The 20,913-nt window shown below is 44.4% G+C and overlaps 1 protein-coding gene across 1 annotated transcript in view; it reads left to right on the forward strand.

Annotated features, from left to right (window-relative positions):
• Positions 1 to 20,913, forward strand: part of LOC309560599 (ficolin-2-like) — a gene marked incomplete at its 3' end in the record, with an annotated part of 566,275 nt that overhangs the window by 517,267 nt on the left and 28,095 nt on the right. Inside the window, exons 6-8 of the mRNA XM_082264227.1 lie at positions 13,778 to 13,816; positions 16,249 to 16,376; positions 16,776 to 16,905. Coding sequence (XP_082120353.1) covers positions 13,778 to 13,816; positions 16,249 to 16,376; positions 16,776 to 16,905 — 297 coding nt within the window. The remainder of the gene's footprint in view (positions 1 to 13,777; positions 13,817 to 16,248; positions 16,377 to 16,775; positions 16,906 to 20,913) is intronic.

A 20,913-nucleotide genomic window follows, 5' to 3' on the forward strand; every position in this document is an offset into this window, starting at 1 on the left:
GTTATTTTTCACCACTCTCTAAATGGAGTGTCAATTATTTAATGTTTAGAGGGTCACACCTCTTAGTACTAGGGACTTTATGCAGTATTTCTGCATTCCACAGAGCTTGTATGATATACTACAGGTATCATGTCCTTTTACTCTAAGCTTTTCCGGTGCTTTTATATGAAGTTCCCATCTATTTCATCATTCTACCTCAGTCAATATAACTAGCCTTTCTGTTATCTGTCCACTAGAGGGTGCCCATTGCACATATAACTCTTTGTATATCAGAACTATATGTATATCATTCTACCTCATTTAATATAACTAGCCTTTCTGTTATCCGTCCACTAGAGGGTGCCCATTGCACATATAGCTCTCTGATATGCATATAGTTCTTTTACCAGGTTTATAATAATTTTTCATTTTATCTATGTTGTGTGGTTAAATACCACCACCATTTTATTGCAATACCACATTTTAGCAGTTTTTTATCAGTATATTTATATATTATAATGATTATTATGTGCGTTTAATATATGTATTTGTATTGCTGCTATTTTTGTGTTTTCCACCGCGCAACCGATTCGCCATAAACCGGGTTTGATTGGAATTACATATATCCTATTTATTAGTTTGATGATTTACAAACCCGATTCCAAAAAGTTGGGACACTGTACAAATTGTGAATAAAAACAGAATGCAATGATGTGGAAGTTTCAAATTTCAATATTTTATTCAGAATACAACATGACATATCAAATGTTTAAACTGAGAAAATGTATAATTTTAAAGGAAAAATAAATTGATTTTAAATTTTATGGCATCAACACATCTCAAAAAAGTTGGGACAAGGCCATGTTTACCACTGTGTGGCATCCCCTCTTCTTTTTATAACAGTCTGCAAACGTCTGGGGACCGAGGAGACAAGTTACCCAAGTTTAGGAATAGAAATGTTGTCCCATTCTTGTCTAATACAGGTTTTTAGTTGCTCAACTGTCTTAGATCTTCTTTGTTGCATCTTCCTCTTTATGATGCGCCAAATTTTTCTATGGGTGAAAGATCTGGACTGCAGGCTGGTCATTTCAGTACCCGGATCCTTCTTCTACGCAGCCATGATGTTGTAATTGATGCAGTATGTGGTCTGGCATTGTCATGTTGGAAAATGCAAGGTCTTCCCTGAAAGAGACAACATCTGAATGGGAGCATATGTTGTTCTAGAACTTGGATATACCTTTCAGCATTGATGGTGCCTTTCCAGATGTGTAAGCTGCCCATGCCACACGCACTCATGCAACCCCATACCATCAGAGATGCAGGCTTCTGAACTGAGCGCTGAGAACAACTTGGGTTGTCCTTGTCCTCTTTAGTCCAGATGACATGGTGTCCCAGTTTTCCAAAAAGAACTTCAAATTTTGATTCGTCTGACCACAGAACAGTTTTCCACTTTGCCACAGTCCATTTTAAATGAGCCTTGGCCCAGAGAAAAGGCCTGTGCTTCTGGATCATTTTTAGATATGGCTTCTTTTTTGGCCTATAGAGTTTTAGCCGGCAATAGCGAATGGCACGGTGGATTGTGTTCACCGACAATGTTTTCTGGAATTATTCCTGAGCCCATGTTGTGATTTCCATTACAGTAGCATTCCTGTATGTGATGCAGTGCCGTCTAAGGGCCTGAAGATCACGGCATCCAGTATGGTTTTCCAGCCTTGGCCCTTATGCACAGAGATTGTTCCAGATTCTCTGAATCTTTGGATGATATTATGCACTGTAGATGATAACTCCAAACTCTTTCAAATTTTTCTCTGAGAAACTCCTTTATGATATTACTCCCCTATTTTTCGCCCCAGCATTGGGGAATTGGTGATCCTCTGCCCAGCTTGACTTCTGAGAGACACTGCCACTCTGAGAGGCTCTTTTATTACCCAATCATGTTGCCAATTGACCTAATAAGTTGCAAATTGGTCCTCCAGCTGTTCTTTATATGTACATTTAACTTTTCCGGCCTCTTATTGCTACCTGTCCCAACTTTTTTGGAATGTGTAGCTCTCATGAAATCTAAATTGAGCCAATATTTGGCAAGCCATTTCAAAATGTCTCACTTTCAACATTTGATATGTTATCTATATTATATTGTGAATAAAATATATGTTTATGAGATTTGTAAATTAGTCCATTCCTTTTTTACTCACAATTTGTACAGTGTCCCAACTTTTTTGGATTTGGGTGTGTATTAACAATATATCCGGTTCTCATGGTATTGGCAAAATCATTCATCCTGATCGTCAACCGTGGGCATATCCGGTCTACAAGGGAATTAGCATGAGGATTCCCCGTGATTATCCAATAAGAGCTCATCATGGTCTTTTTAATGCCGCCGCTATCTTGCACTGGACACTTCCTGATGACGCCATATCTGGGTGAAATGCATGGAGGGTCCAGTACGTCACTTCTGGTTTGCGGCAACTCGGAGAGTGGAACACAAAGCGGAAAACCACATAGCGGTTCCTGTTTTACCTGTACGATTGCTGTCTGCAAGTGCCAATAGAGGCGCTTTTGAATGTGAGTTCCCATCTTTTATTTTTTATTACTGCACTTAATAAAAAAAACCTACGGCACCATGAGATTTTCTCCCTGCATTTTCTTGAGATACTATGGATAGATGCCTTTGAGCCAAACACACAGGAGATATATTGGATAAAGGTACCCTTGAGTCTTCACCTAGGAGGAGGTGGTCGCTCTAAAGAAATAAGAGTTCTACAAGCACTGTAGGTCTCCAGAGGCCTGAGTGCTTCTGGTAAGTGGCCATGACTTACTGGGTGGAGGATCACATAGTCCACGGTACCACTGAAAGAAGCACAGTTCAAGCACAAGATTGTTATCACCCCACTTGATATTTTATGGACACTTTTTCTCATTATAATAATTTTTTGTGTCATCATCAACCAAAAATTTTTTTTTGTCACCCTCTTTGTGGTGGTTCCACATAAGAATACTATATAGTTATTTTCATTGCACAAAGCACCTTACTTTGAAGTCCTCATTCCTATATGTAGTGCACATACTTCACTATTAGCAACATCATTATTTATTGATCTTTGGCTGATTACCTCACATGTAACACTATTGTTTTATTTTTTGTAGTGCACTTATTTATCAGCATTTATTGTCGTCACAACATGTCTTTTATCAGCACTGGTATTATCCTATTTATTCATTTCCAGTTTATATTTATTTCACTTGTACACTGTCCCACGTCACAGTTGGTGAAATTTGTAGTTTTTATTGTGTTAATACTGGTCTTGTTGTATTATATTTTGTGGGTTTTCATTTATCCCCTCTCCACTTAGGCACTCCCTCTGCAGCTTGGAAATGCATGCAAAATTGCACCTGTTCCCTATCCACAGAGGTACACCGCACTCTAGCATGTTCACAGGGTGCCATTAATTCTTAATAACGTCCCCCGTTAGACACCCGAGGCACATTTTCGCATGCGCCAAACAGCATGGTCCCACGGCACTATGCAGCTTGGTGAAAAGAGATTTAAAATAAAAGGTTTATTGACCTCTTTCCCCTTTTTTCACAGGTAGTATAGCCCATTGAAATGAATAGGCTGACCTACCTATAACATGCACATGCACAGATCTGAACTGGGCCCCAAATCACAATCCCATCCTTGCATCAGTGTCCGCATTCCCCACTGCACACCACAGTTCCATTCCCTTTACATCACCTCCCCTCCACCCCCTTTATAGATGTGTCTTCAGCCCCCCTTCACATAGCCCCCCACACACCCCTTTCACAGGAGTGTTCCCATACCCCCTTGACATCAACCTCCTCCAACAGTACTGTCCTCAGCCCCCCAAATTACTGTTCTCAGCCCCTCCCACATTACTGTCCTTAGCCCCCCACATTACTGTTCTCAGAACTTCCAATTTTACCGTCCTCAGCCCCCCACATTACTGTCCTCTGCCCCCTATTATTACAGTACTCTGCACATTACTAAACTCAGCCTCCCGCATTACAGTCCTCAGACCCCCCTCCCCCACATTATTGTTTTCAGCCTCCACCCACATTACAGTCCTCAACCCCCCCCCCCCCCCCACATTACAGTACTCCACACATTACAGTAGTCGCCCCTCCCATTACTGTCCTTAGCCCCCCATTACAGTCCACAGCCCCCCCCCCCACATTACTGTCCTCAGCCCCCCATTTCAGTCCTCACTAGGGTTGAGCTTCAAGTTTGAGTCTAACGAATGGCGAACAAATGGGCTTCTTTGCGGGAAATTCAAGCGCCCCTATCCATAATGCACTGCAGTGCATTATTTGATTGGCCAAAGCATGCACCCTGACTTCCATGCTTTGGCCAATCAAATGATCTCTGCCATGATTGGACAAAGGCAGGCTGCCTTTAGCCAATCATGGCTCAGGGGCTAAGTACACACCCCACACTATATAAAGGCTGCTCGCACAGCAGCCGTGTGTAGTGTGATTGTGTGGGCGAGATAGCAAGTGATTGAGACAGGGAGAGGAACGTGTTTGAGGCAGGGAGAGGACAGTCATTTGCAGTTTATCAGACAGTGCAGTGTAGTCTAATTAGAGACATTGCTAGCAGTGAGTTAGGCAGGGGTAGAGATTTGTGCTTTTTACAAGAAGAGATCAGATAGTGAAGTATATTCAGTAATGCAGTATATACAGTACCATAGACCATATGCCATACATTGATCTCTATCTATATAGGGCAATTGATTAGATCATATCAGTCCATTGAGTATCTATCGGTCAGTTGTGTATACCCTATATTGATCTCTATCTATATATAGGATAATTGATTAGATATCAAGCCATTGAGTATCTATTGGTCAGTTCAGTACATATCAGCAGTGCGTTATACACAGTATCTCACAAAAGTGAGTGCACTCCTCACATTTTTGTAAATATTCTATTCTATGTTTTCATGTGACAACACTGAAGAAATGACACTTTGCTACAATGTAAAGTAGTGAGTGTACAGCTTGTATAACAGTGTAAATTTGCTGTCCCCTCAAAATAACTCAACACACAGCCATTAATGTCTAAACCACTGGCAACAAAAGTGAGTACACCCCTAAGTGAAAATGTCCAAATTGGGCCCAAAGTGTCAATATTTTGTGTGGCCACCATTATTTTCCAGCACTGCCTTAACCCTTTTTGGGTATGGAGTTCAACAGAGCTTCACAGGTTGCCACTCCCCCACGACGAAATTCCAGAGCTGGTGGATGTTAGAGTCCTTGTGCTCCTCCACCTTCCATTTGAGGATGCCCCACAGATGCTCAATAGGGTTTAGGTCTGGAGACATGCTTGGCCGGTCCATCACCTTTACCCTCTTTAGCAAGGCAGTGGTTGTCTTGAAAGTGTGTTTGGGGTGGTTATCTTATTGGAATACTGCCCTGTGGCCCAGTCTCCAAAGAGAGGGGATCATGCTCTGCTTCAGTATTTCACAGTACATGTTGGCATTCATGGTTCCCTCAATGAACTGTAGCTCCCCAGTGCCAGGAGCACTCATGCAGCCCCAGACCATGACACTCCCACCACCATGCTTGACTGTAGGCAAGACACACTTGTCTTTTTACCTGGTTGCCACCACACACGCTTGACACCATCTGAACCAAATAAGCTTATCTTGGTCTCATCAGACCACAGGACATGGTTCCAGCAATCCATGTCCTTAGTTTGCTTGTCTTCAGCAAACTGTTTGCGGGATTTCTTGTGCATCATCTTAAGAAGCGGCTTCCTTCTGGGACAACCTCTGCAGCAATGCTGGCAGCACTCATATGTCTATTTCCCAAAGACAACCTCTGGATATGACTCTGAGCATGTGCATTCAACTTCTCTGGTTGACCATGGTGAGGCCTGTTCTGAGTGGAACCTGTCATGTTCAACCGCTGTATGGTCTTGGCCACCGTGCTGCAGCTCAGTTTCAGGATCTTAGCAATCTTCTTATAGCCTAGGCCATCTTTATGTAGAGCAACAATTCTTTTTTTTCAGATCCTCAGAGAGTTCTTTGCCATGAGGTGCCATTGTTGAACTTCCAGTGACCAGTATGAGAAAGTGATAACGCCAAATTTAACACACCTGCTCCCCATTCACACCTGAGACCTTGTAACACTAACGAGTCACATGACACCGGGGAGGGAAAAAGGCTAATTGGGCTTAGTTTGGACATTTTCACTTAGGGGTGTACTCACTTTTGTTGTCAGTGGTTTAGACATTAATGGCTGTGTGTTGAGTTATTTTGAGGGGACAGCAAATTTACACTGTTATACAAGCTGTACACTCACTACTTTACATTTTAGCAAAGTGTCATATCTTCAGTGTTGTCACATGAAAAGATATAATAAAATATTCACAAAACTGTGAGGGGTGTACTCACTTTTGTGAGATACTGTATATGTATATATAATATTTAACAGCAGGGCCTGTCCCTGTGCCCAGCAAGAGTAACTGTGAGGGCCTGCAGTGTTCAGGCACCACCAACAACCAAGGCCCAATTTTTCTGCACCTGTATGACAAGTACATGCGATTTGAAATTTGTATGTATATTTGTATATTAAATTTTTTCCATTAGAAATGTCAGTATTGCTGCAGCAGGCTACATACATCGTAGAGATGCGCTACTTTACAGGCACAACATTTTAAAGCAATTTTTCATTTTTATAGTTTCACTTTAAGCCTCATTAAAATCAGCAAATCAGTGCTCCTTTAAAACGATAGTTTTTTAAAACTTTTTTTGCATTGCTACATGTTCCCCAGGCAGAGGCGGACTGGGCCGGGAGGCAGGGAGGCGATTGCCCTCCAGGCCGCTCTGATGCTTCCTAAAAAGGCCACTCGCTCCGCACCGATTCCACCCCTGCAGACAGGCATGACACCCGCCGGCCGCCGCTACATTGTGTTATACTTGCGGAGCATCACTGCTCTGCTGCAGCTCTGCAAGTATACTATAATGTAGCGGTGGCTGGCGGGTGTCATGCCTGTCTGCAGGGGTGGAATCGGTGCGGAGCGAGTGGCCTTTTTGACTGGTGAGTCCAGTCACTTCCCTGTCAGGCGGAGTGATCTCCACCCGACAGATGCTTTCTAGTCCCGGCCGAGCGTGATGTCATCCAGAGGTCAGGAGGCGGGAAGAAAGGACGGAGGAGAGTGCTTCTGCAAGGAACTGAGAGGAGCCAGCCCAGTGAAGCCCTGTGGAATAGTGAGTTTTCAGAGGCTGCTCAGGCTGATAATACACCTTACATAAGGCAATGTTATGTCAGTGTTGTAGATGTGTGAAATGGCTCAAGTGATTAACTCATTGAGGCGAGGAGTTAATTTACAATGCTGTTTGTAAAATGCAGTATGGAGGGGGTTAATGTACTGCCACTGGCCACTAATGCATTAGTGACCAGTGGCAGTTAATTAACCCCTTTGTGCTGCATTAGTGACAGTGGCACCAGTGTCAGTGTTAATTAACCCCTGTATTGTGCAGCATGAAATGGTTAATAAACACTGACACTGGTACAACTAATGCAGCACAAAGGGGTTAATGACTGCCACTAGTCACTAATGCATCAGTGTCCAGTGGTGTATTTTATTTTTGTGCTACCCTAGGCAAGATTTAAATCGGGCATCACCATCTACATTTATCCCACCCCAGCCACAGTATACTGTTCTTGTCTCAGGGTCTGATGAGGAAGCCACAGCTGTTCACAATGAATGGCTGCGACTTCCTTATCAGACCCTGGGACATGAGGGCAGAGGATGGGGGTCAGTGGGACATAGGACGGGGTCAGCAGGGCAGAGAATGTGGCGGCAATGGTAAGCACTGATCAGGAGCAATGATTAAGCTGGATTGATATGCAGCACTAGTAGGTGGCAATGATGGACACTGATAGGTGGCACTGATCAAGCTGCACTGATGAGGCTGAACTTATATGCACTGGTGAGGCTGCATTGATGGGCAATGATCAGGCTGCACTGATGAGGCTGCACTGGTGGACACTGGTGGTGCTGCGTTGCTGGGGACTGATGAGGCTGCATGGATGGAAACTGATGAGGCTGCACTGGTGGACACTGATGAGGCTGAAAAAGTGAAAAAATGTGGCGCTCAACAGCTTGATAAAACACAAAATAAATTATTCCAATGTGCAAACGTTCGTGCAAAAAAACTGTTTCTAGTGTCCAAAAAAAAAAAGGGTTAAGCAAACAGCCAATGATGGAAACACAGACTTGATAGGAGTGAATCTCAAAAAAGCCTCCACCTCCACACGATCACCCAGTGAAATGTATAGGTACCGCTTACCAGAACCACTGGACCCCTTAGTTATAGGGGGTCAAACACGCTTATTGATCCACATCAGATCCGACCTTGCACATCCCCCTCTCACACAGGCGACAGTGTGTAGCCAAATCGATGGAGCATTAAAGAACCAAGTCATAGATGGAGAGAAATGACAAACAGGCTCTCATGGTGCAGTATTACTCATCAAAGGATCATTTTCAGTTTGCTGGGGATAGGAGACCCAGCTCCACGCCTGCGTTCCTTAGACCCGGAAGTTTACGGTCTCACGTTCCCAATCTAAGGGTCTAAGGAACGCAGGCGTAGAGCGGCGGCTCCTATCTCGCCTGTGTGAGAGGGGGATGTGCAAGGTCGGATCTGATGTGGATCAATAAGCATGTTTGACCCCCTATAACTAAGGGGTCCAGTGGTTCTGGTAAGTGGTACCTATACATTTCACTGGGTGATCGTGTGGAGGTGGAGGCTTTTTTGAGATTCACTCCTATCAAGTCTGTGTTTCCATCATTGGCTGTTTGCTTAACCCTTTTTTTTTTTTTGGACACTAGAAACAGTTTTTTTGCACGAACGTTTGCACATTGGAATAATTTACTTTGTGTTTTATCAAACTGTTGAGCGCCACATTTTTTCACTTTTTCATTTGTCACGTTATTCACGTTGATTTTGCAGCTCGCAGAGTGGAAGCAATTTCACCCTAAACACATTTATAGATATGAGTAGTGTTTATTTATTTATACATCACATTCATTTTGCGCAGTTTTTGTTGGGTTCACCAATAATCTTCTTTCACTGATGAGGCTGAGCTGATGGACACTGATCAGGTTGCATTGATGGGCACTGGTGAGGCTGCATTGATGGGTACTGATCAGGCTGCATTGATGGGCACTGGTCAGGTTGCATTGATGGGCAATGATCAGGATGCCTTGATGGGCACAGGTGAGGCTGCATTAATGGGCACTTATGAGGCTGGACTGATGGGCACTGGTGAGGCTGCATTAATGGGCACTGATGAGGCTGGACTGATGGGCACTGGTGAGGCTGCATTAATGGGCACTGATGAGGCTGGACTGATGGGCACTGGTGAGGCTGCATTGATGCATTATTTTTGTTAAACCTCCTTTGTTGCTATTAACATTAAATTATGTTACCACATTGTATCATATTTGTCTTGCTTTATAACATCAATATCCGTTATAAACCAGGTGGGCATAGATGGTGAGCTCGGTGGTTCAATGGGCCACTTGACTGGACTTGCCCCCCAGGCCCAAGGCTGCCAGTCCTCCCCTGTCCCCAGGTCAGTACCCAGACCCCCATACACTTTTTGGGGCAATAACTTGCATTTAAGCCTTCAAAATTAGGTTGTTTGTTTTTTGACGTTTGAGTGTAATAGTCTTCAATGGAGTTAGTGTGTTCGAACAAACTTTTCCTCTGTTCGCGGTGTTCTGGTGCGAACCGGGGGGGGGGGGGGGCTGTTCGGCTCATCACTAGTCCTCACCCCCCACATTACTGTTCCCACTCTTCATCCCTCATTACAATCCTCAGCCCCCTCCCACTTTACTGTCCTTAGCCTACCCACATTTCTATCCTCAGCCTCCCCTTCATTACAGTACTCAGCCCCACCATATTACATGTCTTCAGCCCCCCCCCCCCCCCATTACTGTTTTCAGCTTCCCCCTAATTACAGCACTCAGCCACCTGCCCTCCACATTACTGTTCTCAGCTCTCCCACATTACCCCCTCCTTCACACTTATGTTCTCAGGCCCCCTTTCACATCATCCCCTCACTGTCCTACCTTACACAGACAGGGCTGCAAGCTGGTGATTGGTTGCTAGAACCACCCTGCATCCTAAAAACCAATGACATGCTTGTGTAGCACTACCCCTGCGAGGGACACTGAATATAGATCTATCTTGGTTCTCCCTTTGATTATTCTTTTGCCAAATACCGGGCATTTTCACACACTGCCAGGTGCACACACAATTTTTCATTTGTTGTCTCCAACGACCAGTATATGGATATGTTTTTGGTGTTTTATTTGGAGAAAAAAGCAAAAAGGGGTACAGCGCCACAAATTGATGGTATAACTCAATACATGAATAACGAGTCCTCAAAAGCTGATCATCTTTATGTAGCAGGTTTTCCAGGCATTGGGCCTGATATGGGTGTGCCATGGTCACCGGTAACACCTTCAGCCCATTTAAGCTGAATACCCAAGTGTGAGATTTGAGTCAAAGACCAGTCCGGCATCTTTGGCTGTTTTGTTTATTTTATAATGGGGATAGGAGAAGGGAATGAGTGGGATACTCCTCTGGCTCAACTAATTGGGACACTTGAAGAAAAATACCTTTTCAGCGCTGTCTTGACGCTGGCTGGATGCCAACCAACGCTTGCTGGTGCTTGAAAAACACTGACTTGCTGTACTTGTACTGAAACTTGACTTCTGACACTCTGGTTAGCTCAAAAGTCCTGGACTGTACTGAGAACTGACTTCTGACATTCTGGTTAGCTCAAAAGTATTGAACACTGCTCCCTCCAGTCCTTCCTGACTGAGGTAGCTTCTGTAACTGCTTCTGCTGCTGCAACTCTCAACGCTGTATACTGCAGGCTGTACACTTGAACACTTCAGGGCCCACACACTGGCACCCCCTCTATACTTCAGGGTCCTCTCACTAGGCACCCCCTCTACACTTCAGGGTCCACACACTGGCACCCCCTTTACTCTTCAGGGTCAACACTGGCACCCCCTTTACTTTGTTCCTGCACCGGCTAGCTAGCTCCCGGATCCCTCTGACCTTCTCTGGAGTGGTCCCCTCTCACTAGGCAGACCCCCCTGGGGCAGTTTGCAGTACTCACGAACTGGGAATACTTTCCTGAAACTTGACCCCTCTCAGCTCCGCTGGTCCTCGGCACACCAGATCCTCTCTGCAGCTCAGCTCAGCCCTCTGTCCTCTCAGGCAAGCCGTCTGGGACACCCGATTCCTCTGACAGGAGGAGAGACAGCCGTACTCTCCCTCCTGGGACTCTGCTTCCCACCAAAGATGCTGTGTCATGGGTCCCCCTCAAACTTATACCCACTCCCAGAATGCTGTGCTGCAGAATCTGCCTTTCTGGGGTAGATACAGGCCTGAGTGTGCCACTGCCTGGGTTTCCTCCACTGCCCAATGAGAACCCTCTCATGGAGCACAGTGGGGAGACTCCCCAGTCCCTACAGCCACACCTGGGAGCCATGACAGCCCAGCTGAAAATCTTGGCCCTGCTATTAAGCAGACAAGGCCCACTATACTTTACCTAGCACCTACCTTGTAGGGTGCTACATTTATAAACATAAAGAAATATATAGGAATCAGTCCATAAGTCCCATCATAGATATATCTCAAAAGAAAGTCCTTTCCGTGGGTAAATATAAAAGGGGATAGATGTAGGATTCCACACCCAGGAATAGTTCTTGGATCCAAAGGACACTCCACCACGGTGCTCAGAAGATGCAAACTGCTTACCAGAGCAATCTGACCCTCACATTATAGAGTGGTCAGATACGCATGTAGTAAAATGATCAGGGATCCTCACAGTATGTAGCAATCATCCGGGTCCTGGTCAGTGGCCCAACCACACACACTTAACGATGATGGGATGACAACTTTAATATCCTCCTAATAGTTAACCAGCAATTGTACCAGAAAGGACCATAAAATTAATTGTTCAATGCTCACAATATACTGCAATGCCAATTTCCTCTGAAGAAATGCTGTCATACATTTCTGTTGCAACAGCTGGAACTCTGCCAGATAAAATGAAGAACCAGCATATGGTCATCCAATCCCAGGCGTCAGATGAAGGCATTGTAGGGGTCCCAAAAGGTCAGATGGAATATGAAAGCCTCATGATAAAGCCACTTGGGGAACAGGGAGTGGGCCCCGGTGGAACAGAGGAGCGGAGCTGAGTGGTAACCCGGCGTGTGTGTCGGCCGTAACACACAACCGTCGGAGTCCACGTCACACCAATGTCAGTGTGAGGAGGAAAGACAGGCGTGGCCGACTGACATTGGTGTGACGCGGTTCCCGGAAGTGACGCGGACTCTGGCGATTGTGTGTTTTGGCTGACACACGCCGGAGAGAAAAGTCTCTAGTATCCCTGTGGTAAGTCTGTACTCACAAGGCCCTGTCCGCAGGTCACCTTCTTTTGTGATACCAGACGAGATCAATGAACATCCTCCCTCAGTTAGCTCTCAAAAGAATCCCTGGGTTTCAGCATCTGTTTCTGGTCCTCAGGTCATCCACCTGAGGCCGCATGGCAGCCTGTGCTGGGGAGAGGTGGCAGCCCCCTCACCACATGGACTCCACTCTCCAGTCAAAGCCCCCAAAGTCCCCTGTTCACCTCAGATATAAGTGCTGTCACCCAGCATGCACTGGGGTACCTCCCATTGCTTATTGGCCAGGGCTATACAGATACTGTATCCTTTGCTCTCATCTGCATGGTTTTCCCACTGTCCAAAAGACTCTATCACTTTTGCATCAGTGTGAAACATCAAGCCAGGATGAGTAGTATTAGAGCACACTGGAAAGGTTCTATCCAACAATTACAGCTCTCTGTTAAGTAGACAGCTCCTAGATTTACCTGGCTGTCTCCCTGTTAAAGCGGAGTTCCAGCCTAAACACACACTCACCTGTCCCACGGTCCAGCGATGCGCCGTCTTCTCCCTCTCTGCTCTGCAGCGCCGGCATCACTGATGTGGGCACCCGGCTGTGACGGTTTGCGGCTTCACAGCCGGGTACGCACTGCGCATGCGCGAGTTGCGCTATGCGTCGTGATTGGCCGACATGTCAGAGGTCCCAGAAGATTGCAGGGAGGGAGGGAGAGAGGAGAACTTCCGCTCAGGGCGCCGCGGCGCTCTGAGCGGAAGTGGGAGCGGGTACCTGTCAAAACTAGGTACCCGCTCCCCCCCCAAAAAAAATGACATGCCAGATGTGGCATGTCAGGGGGCTAGGACTATTTAAAGCGGAAGTTCCACTTTTGGGTGGAACTCCGCTTTAAGTAGGAAAACCAAAAACGATATACACCTACACTATCACCTATCTAGGAGGATGTTACACTTGTTAACCTTGGGCAGCTCCTGCCCTCCATCCAGACCTGTCCTGACTCTCGCTGTAGGCTCTGTGAGAATGACAGCGGTGAAGAATCGATTCCTAAATGACATGACCACTGCAGACCAGATGGAAAAGTGATTGGGTCCAGATCTGGACTGCGGTCCACTATTTAGCAATGCCTGCTCTAGAAGTTGGAAATCTCTGTATTGGACAACGCTACCATACGCTAGTATGCAAATCAGGACTTCTGCCCTTTCTCTCACTTTCCCAATTTGTATACATGTTCCAGGTAACTAAGAAAGTAATAAATGTACAGATAGCCCAATATATCCCAATGAATCCAGCACAGATCAGCTCTCTTATATACAACTAACAGTCAAAATTCTGTATTTCTCACAACAGGAGACAAAGGGGACCCTGGATTACAGTTTTCTTTGTATGGTAAGTTCAACCTTTCCAATGGGAATGTATTACTTCCACATGTGTCATTCATTCAAAGTATCTGTTAAGTTAGAGAAAGAAAAGTATCCAAAATCCTCCTAATAGGCAAATATAAAGCCTGTTTAAAATTAATTGTTTCTCTACATTTTTTTTTTATCCAGTGGTGAGGGGTCATTTCTATTGTCTGAGAGTGGAAGTAGAGAGATGTCAGTGGCAGGATGGGGGAAGGAATATGCTCCCTGTGTTACAAAGCTGACTATGGGACTACAGGCACGCTGCCCATCTGCACAGTGACCTGCAGCTCAGATCAGCAAGCAGTAAGGATTAAACTGACCACGTTGGCATGGATCTACTTTCATGCTTGGCATGGTCAGTATGTTGCAGGAAGTGACGGGATCACCAAATATTTGCTAGGAAATCAAGAGTGCAATGGCAAAAGAAGACACTTGCACAACATACTTTATTTAAAAAAAGGCATAAACAAAATAAAAATGTTACGTTTATTTTAGGGCCCTGGTGCCCAGTCTGTGGCTCTTTGGTACCTATTGAGTGGCACCCGGGGCCCCTGCAAACAATTGTCTGTGTTTTACCTTGTCAAACAAAAACAAATAACTCCCAGCTCAACCAACAAATCTTACCAACCAACCTGCAACAAGCCAAATTGTCCTGTCTAATTGTTCCCGTTAAAAACAGGGGTTTAGTTTGCACACATTTTCAAACACATTTGTAAGCTGCAGAGGCTGCAACAAAGCACCCCAGTATTATCTGCAGTCCTAGCAGAGCCTCCATAGAAGAAGCACATATAAAGTAATAGATGGATTGAGGGCAGGTTAGACAGGACAATTTGGTGTGTTGCATGCTGCTTGGTAAGTTGAGCTGGGAATTTTTCTTTGTTTTTGACGTGTGTTGCCCTTTCATGTGTTTCTTGCTGTTAGGGTCAGTTATGGGTTGGGGCAGTTGCTGTTTGTTTGTTGGTTATGTGGTGAGGGGGTACACTGGACACCTTTGCTGCCATTATGCTATTTGCTGGGTGTCCAGTGCGCCCCTGTGCCTTTAAAGAGGAGTGGGCTCCCTCAAGGCCAATCTGCCCTCAATTCATCTATTACAATATAGGACTGAAGATAATACTGGGGTGCCTTGTCACGGCCTCTGCAGCTTACCCATGTATTTGCAAATATGTGCAAACTAAACCCCTACTTTTAACATGCGATGTTAGACAGGATGAGTCAGTTTGTTGCAGGCTGGTTGGCAAGTTGAGCTGAGAATTTTTCTTTGGTTTTGTTTGACATGCGTTGCCCTCCCATGTGTTCCTTGCTGTTAAGGGATAGGGATGTTATGGGATAGGGCAGTTTTCATTTGTTTGGATTGTGTTTTCCCATACCTTGGAACCAATTCAGGTCAGCGAAGGAAAAATATTCTTTAGACTGGGTTCTAGCAATTTGGTTTGATTCTTTCACACTCCCATTTTTTTCTGCCTTTCCCCTTTTTTTTTTTTTTTTTTTTTTTTTTTTTATGCTGTATTTTTTTCCTCTGATCTGGCACAGGTATGTGTTTACACAGTCTGTAATGAGCACCAATATGGGCACTGCAAAAAGGGGTGCTAAAGGAATTATCTCTAGTAGACTCTTGTAATATGTCTCCAGTCTATGATAGTCTCCTGAGATGTACCCAGTCTCCAACAACTTATTTAGCATGTCTGCAATCTCTGTCCATCTCCTGTAGCATGTCTGCAATCTCTGACCATCTCCTGTAGTATGTCTGCAGTCTCTGACCATCTCCTGTAGTATGTCTGCAGTCTCTGACCATCTCCTGTATTATGTCTGCAGTCTCTGACCATCTCCTGTTGTAGGTCTGCAGTCTCTGACCATCTCCTGTTGTAGGTCTGCAGTCTCTGACCATCTCCTGTTGTAGGTCTGCAGTCTCTGACCATCTCCTGTAGTATGTCTGCAGTCTCTGACCATCTCCTGTAGTATGTCTGCAGTCTCTGACCATCTCCTGTAGTATGTCTGCAGTCTCTGACCATCTCCTGTTGCAGGTCTGCAGTCTCTGACCATCTCCTGTAGTATATATTTTCAGTCTCTGACCACCTCCTGTAGCACATTCACAGTCTCTGACTATATACTGTAGCATATTACATATAAACTTGGTGCAGCACCATACCAAAATTGTGCATTTATCATCATTTATCATTCATTAATGAAAGCACTAACTAATAGATCACTAAAGTGCCAGCGCTGTAACCAATATTCTGCAATCAGTATACTGTGCAAACAAACTTATGCTTAAATCAGAAACCAGAACAACGACAAAACAAGATGCTCTTCAAACTCCAAAACATATGAAAGTTAGGATAGTGTCTTTTTTCACTTACTGTTTATGAAATGGATGATCAGTACTTCTCAGAATAAATATTATTTTTTCCAACCTCTCAGATGCCAAAAACTGCAAAGATCTCCTGCAGCAGGGTGAAGTTCTAAGTGACTGGTACACCATATATCCAGATGGCCAGAAGCCCATTAAAGTGTTGTGTGATATGCATACTGATGGAGGAGGCTGGCTTGTGAGTGATTAGAAGATGGAGCATCAATGTACCTAAATAAAAAATAGGATGTCATTCCTAAATGTTAAAGTTGAACTAAAATAATTTCATTACTGTGCTGCTCACTGTTCTCTTTGCTGGGAGGCTCAGATGTGACGAAGCAAAGCCCTGCCTCTACCAAGATAGCCGCCTCCATATAGAGACCTATTAAACCCATTATTGGGGGGGGGGGTGCTAGGCAGGGGTCAGAACCACTTACTAAGCATTCCTTTTCAGCTGTAGTATGAATAAGGCCTTCTCGAAAATGATGGAGTCTGTTAAAGACAGTCAGTATCAGGTTCAATGGAAAGGGCAAAGGTATCCCTAAATGAAACACATAAGCCTAACCATCTGGCTGCAGTAATAACTTTCTGTGTGTAGGTTTTCCAGAGACGTTATGATGGTTCTGTTGATTTTTTCCGTGATTGGAATTCCTACAAGAATGGTTTCGGGAGCCGTCTGAATGAGTTCTGGCTGGGCAACGACAATCTTCATATGCTGACGTCATCAGGTAACACTGCCACATGAGCACCTTAATCTCCCCTCCATCCCATTACAGTGCATATCTAGAGATACCCATAGACAATAGAGGTTGACTCAATTAGCAAGTGCAAACTTCCTTAAAATTTTAATATATATGAGCTGGTACTTCAATCCGAATGTTCAGCTTGTCAGCGTTTGTTAGCATTAGGCAAACGAATCGGCCAGAGCATGAGTTCAGGCCGAACATTGGCTGTTCATCCTGTTCTGGAAACATCTGAATTTGCAGGGCGTTTGGCAGGTGTACCCCAGGAAGTGTCTGGTATGGACTGGGGGGGGGGGGGCGGACACCACACCGTTTTTTTGCAATTCCAACCTCGAATCAATTGAAATGTTATTTGTCTCGTTTTTTTCTTTAGAAATGTAATTTTGCTGCAGCATTTTCTATGCATGCCACAGATGCGCCAGACTAAGAGGACCCCCCAGACGCTATATACTGTGTGTGTGTGTGTATATATATATATATATATATATATATATATATACACACTATCTCACAAAAGTGAGTACACCCCTCACATTTTTGTAAATATTTTATTATATCGCGAATCCCCTGAATTTTTTAGAGGTTGTGGGAATGAAGCCAACTTCTTGCACTGCTTTTGGTCTTGCCCAATTGTTTCCACATTTTGGTCAGAGGTCGGCTCATTCTTGTCCAACGTTTTGGGTGTACCTAATATCCTACATCCTAAAAATTGCTTGCTTGGTATTATTGGAGAACTATCAGTCCCTACACATATTAAAAAATACTATGCATGCTATACTTTTACGCAAAAAAAAAACTATTCTCCTGAGTTGGAAGGGGACTTCTCGACCCTCTATAGACACTTGGCTCCAGTTAATTAATACTTTGCCTCTATATAAGCTCACTTTTGAACTCCAACAACCTCACTTTTTCGATAAGTTTTGGGGCAGATGGGTGTCCAGCCCTCTCACTTTGATGTCCTTGTGGCCGGGTGACTAACTATACCGCAGACAATTTTTTTTTGCATGTGTATATGTAACCTAATGCCATTACCATTCACATACTGACCGAAGGAATTGTTTGGCACACCTGTATGTTCTTTCAAAGTATGTTCATTACTTACAGTATCTCACAAAAGTGAGTACACCCCTCACATTTTTGTAAATATTTTATTATCCCTTTTTTACGTGACAACACTTTTTAGTCCCATTTGTTGCCAGTCCCCTTCCAACTCAGGAGAATAGGTTTTTGTGGAGTAAAAGTATAGTGTGCATAGTATTTTTTAATATGTGTAGGCACTGATAGTTCTCCAATAATACCCAGCAAGCAATTTTTAGGATGTAGGATATTAGGTACACCCAAAACGTTGGACAAGAATGAGCCAACCTCTGACCAAAATGTGGAAACAATTGGGCAAGACCAAAAGCAGTGTAAGAAGTTGGCTTCATTCCCACAACCTCTAAAACATTCAGGGGATTTGCGTGATCTCATCCTCTGCATTCGTGAAGGGGTGAGGTGATGAAATATTTTTATTTGTATAATTCTATCTCTCTATGCTATGACAGCGTTTTTATAAGTATCTGTAAATTCATCTCAATCTTCATCAGAAAGTTGTATATCTAGTCTGGACCAGCGGGATTGTGTAGCTGTAAATTTAGGGTTAGAGTCGGCCATCAAAGTGAAGTAGTACCCAGAGACCAACTTAGTAGTCTCTGGGGTCCTAAGCTCACAGGGCATGTCATAGTTGAAGATAAAAAAAAACAGGGTAGCATGACAAAGAGCAAAATCCTCTCTCATTTGGGTAAAGGACTTAAAGCCATGTTCAGTATACAGGTGACAAAGATATTTAACGCCCCTAGCAATCGAATATTGTGAGTTAGGGATTGTAAGGAGCTGATTTAACATAGGGTTATACCCAGGGCTTTTTTTTTGCAGAAAATATGTGCAGGAACTCCTCCTTTCTGAGTCACCCTTTGTCTCTGCCCCCTACCTCTGAAAACCATCCCTTGGTTCCATATCCTACCCACTTCCCCTCTACCGCCCCTTTTAGAGAATATGGAACCAAGTATCATTTTGTGCTACTAAATAATTTGTATGGAATTCGATAGATCCCACCCCAGCAACAATAGACCCCCAACACAACAACAGAACCCCTCCCAGCAACAATAGCCCATCAGCAGCAACAGCAGTTCTCTCAACAGCCAGCATCAATAGACCCTTCATGAGCCAGCCGCAATAGACCTTTCCCTCGATAGTGGATTCCTCCTAGCAACAACTAACCCCCCCAGCAACATCCACCCACTTCAGCAACACTAGATCCCTGCAAAAAAAAAGATCCCCACCAGTACCATCAGGCAGCATCAATAGACTCTCCAGCACACCCCAGCACTCCTTGCCATAAAATACATTCAGTGGAGGTGCCGGAACTGCGCCCCCCCCCCCCCCGCGTTCCCGTTGAAAAAAGCCCTGGTTATACCAAAGTGGGCTGTTAGGGGAGGTGTGTCCCATGGATCCTTAGAAAAATGGGACACTATGGTGACAAAAATAGATAGTGTAGTGTGCATCATTAGGCGTCCATCTCCGGTATAAAATATTATGTGAGGTTTCCAAGGAGGAGACTATAGCAGCTTCAGTATTAGTACAGGCATTATGTGGAGAGGGGTACACCCAAACATGTATCACCAAAAGTTGAGAGGCTAAGTAATATAAATAAAAATTTGGAAAGGCCAATCCAGACATATTAGATGGCAATTTTAGTGTTTCCAGGGCTATATTGGGGCATGACGATTCCAATGGAAACCTGAACATAGGGAATCAATTTGTTTGAAGAGGGACTTGGGGATTCTACAAGGGGTGGTGGTCAGAACATATAGGAGTTTTGGAAGGAATATCATTTTTAATAGGTTGGCTCTATCCATAACGGTCCAACGGGAGGGTCATCCACTGGTCTATGTGTTGTTTAGGCTGGGTAATGACTGGGTAAACGTTATTTGCTTTATAGGAATGTAAGGGTAATTGCACTGTCATTTCCAGATATTACCTGTTCCACCCCTGAATTCAATGGAAAGAGGTTGGACTTGGACCAATTGATTCAAAATCCTGAAAAGCCACCAAACTCCTCCATCTCCTGCAATAGGGAACTTAGAGATGCAAAGGGTCAGCCAAATATACTACGGTATCATCAGCATATAATGAGATTCACTCCTCTATGGTAAGACCTCAAATGGATGAGGAGGAGCGTATGTGGATGGCCAATGGTTCAATAGCCAGTGTGAAGAGGAGTGGAGACAACGAACCTAGCTTGTAAGGCCGGACTAAATAATACACCTCAGGAAATACCGCCATGGCTAACAGAAGATAGACTTAGAGCTAAACTAGAGAAACTTAACATAAATAAATCACCGGGACCGGATGGCTTGCACCCGAGGGTTCTTAAAGAGCTCAGCCAGGTGATTGCCAGACCATTATTCTTGATCTTTAAGGATAGTTTACAGACGGGTATGGTGCCAGCTGATTGGAAAAAAGCCAACGTGGTACCAATATTTAAAAAGGGGCCGAGGTGTATCCCGGGGAACTATAGGCCGGTCAGCCTAACATCTGTAGTCTGCAAGATTTTGGAGGGGATGTTAAGGGACCACATATAAGTCTTTAGTAATGAAAACTGTATTATTAGTAGCAATCAGCATGGATTTATGAAAAATCGTTCTTGCCAAACCAATCTATTAACCTTCTACGATGAAGTGAGCTGCCACCTAGATAAAGGTAAGCCTGTGTATGTGGTGTATCTGGACTTTGCAAAGGCCTTTGACACCATTCCCCACAAACGCTTACTGTACAAATTAAGGAAGGTAGGTATGGACCATAAGGTGAGTACCTGGATAGAGAACTGGCTCCAGGGGAGAGTCCAGAGGGTGGTGATTAATGGGGAGTACTCGGATTGGGCGGGTGTGGATGTGGTCCCCCAGGGTTCTGTCCTGGGACCAATCCTGTTTAATTTATTCATAAATGATCTAG

This window comes from Pelophylax lessonae (genome assembly GCF_965119305.1).
Source record: "Pelophylax lessonae genome assembly, chromosome: 7".
NCBI classification, from domain to species: Eukaryota; Metazoa; Chordata; class Amphibia; order Anura; family Ranidae; genus Pelophylax; species Pelophylax lessonae.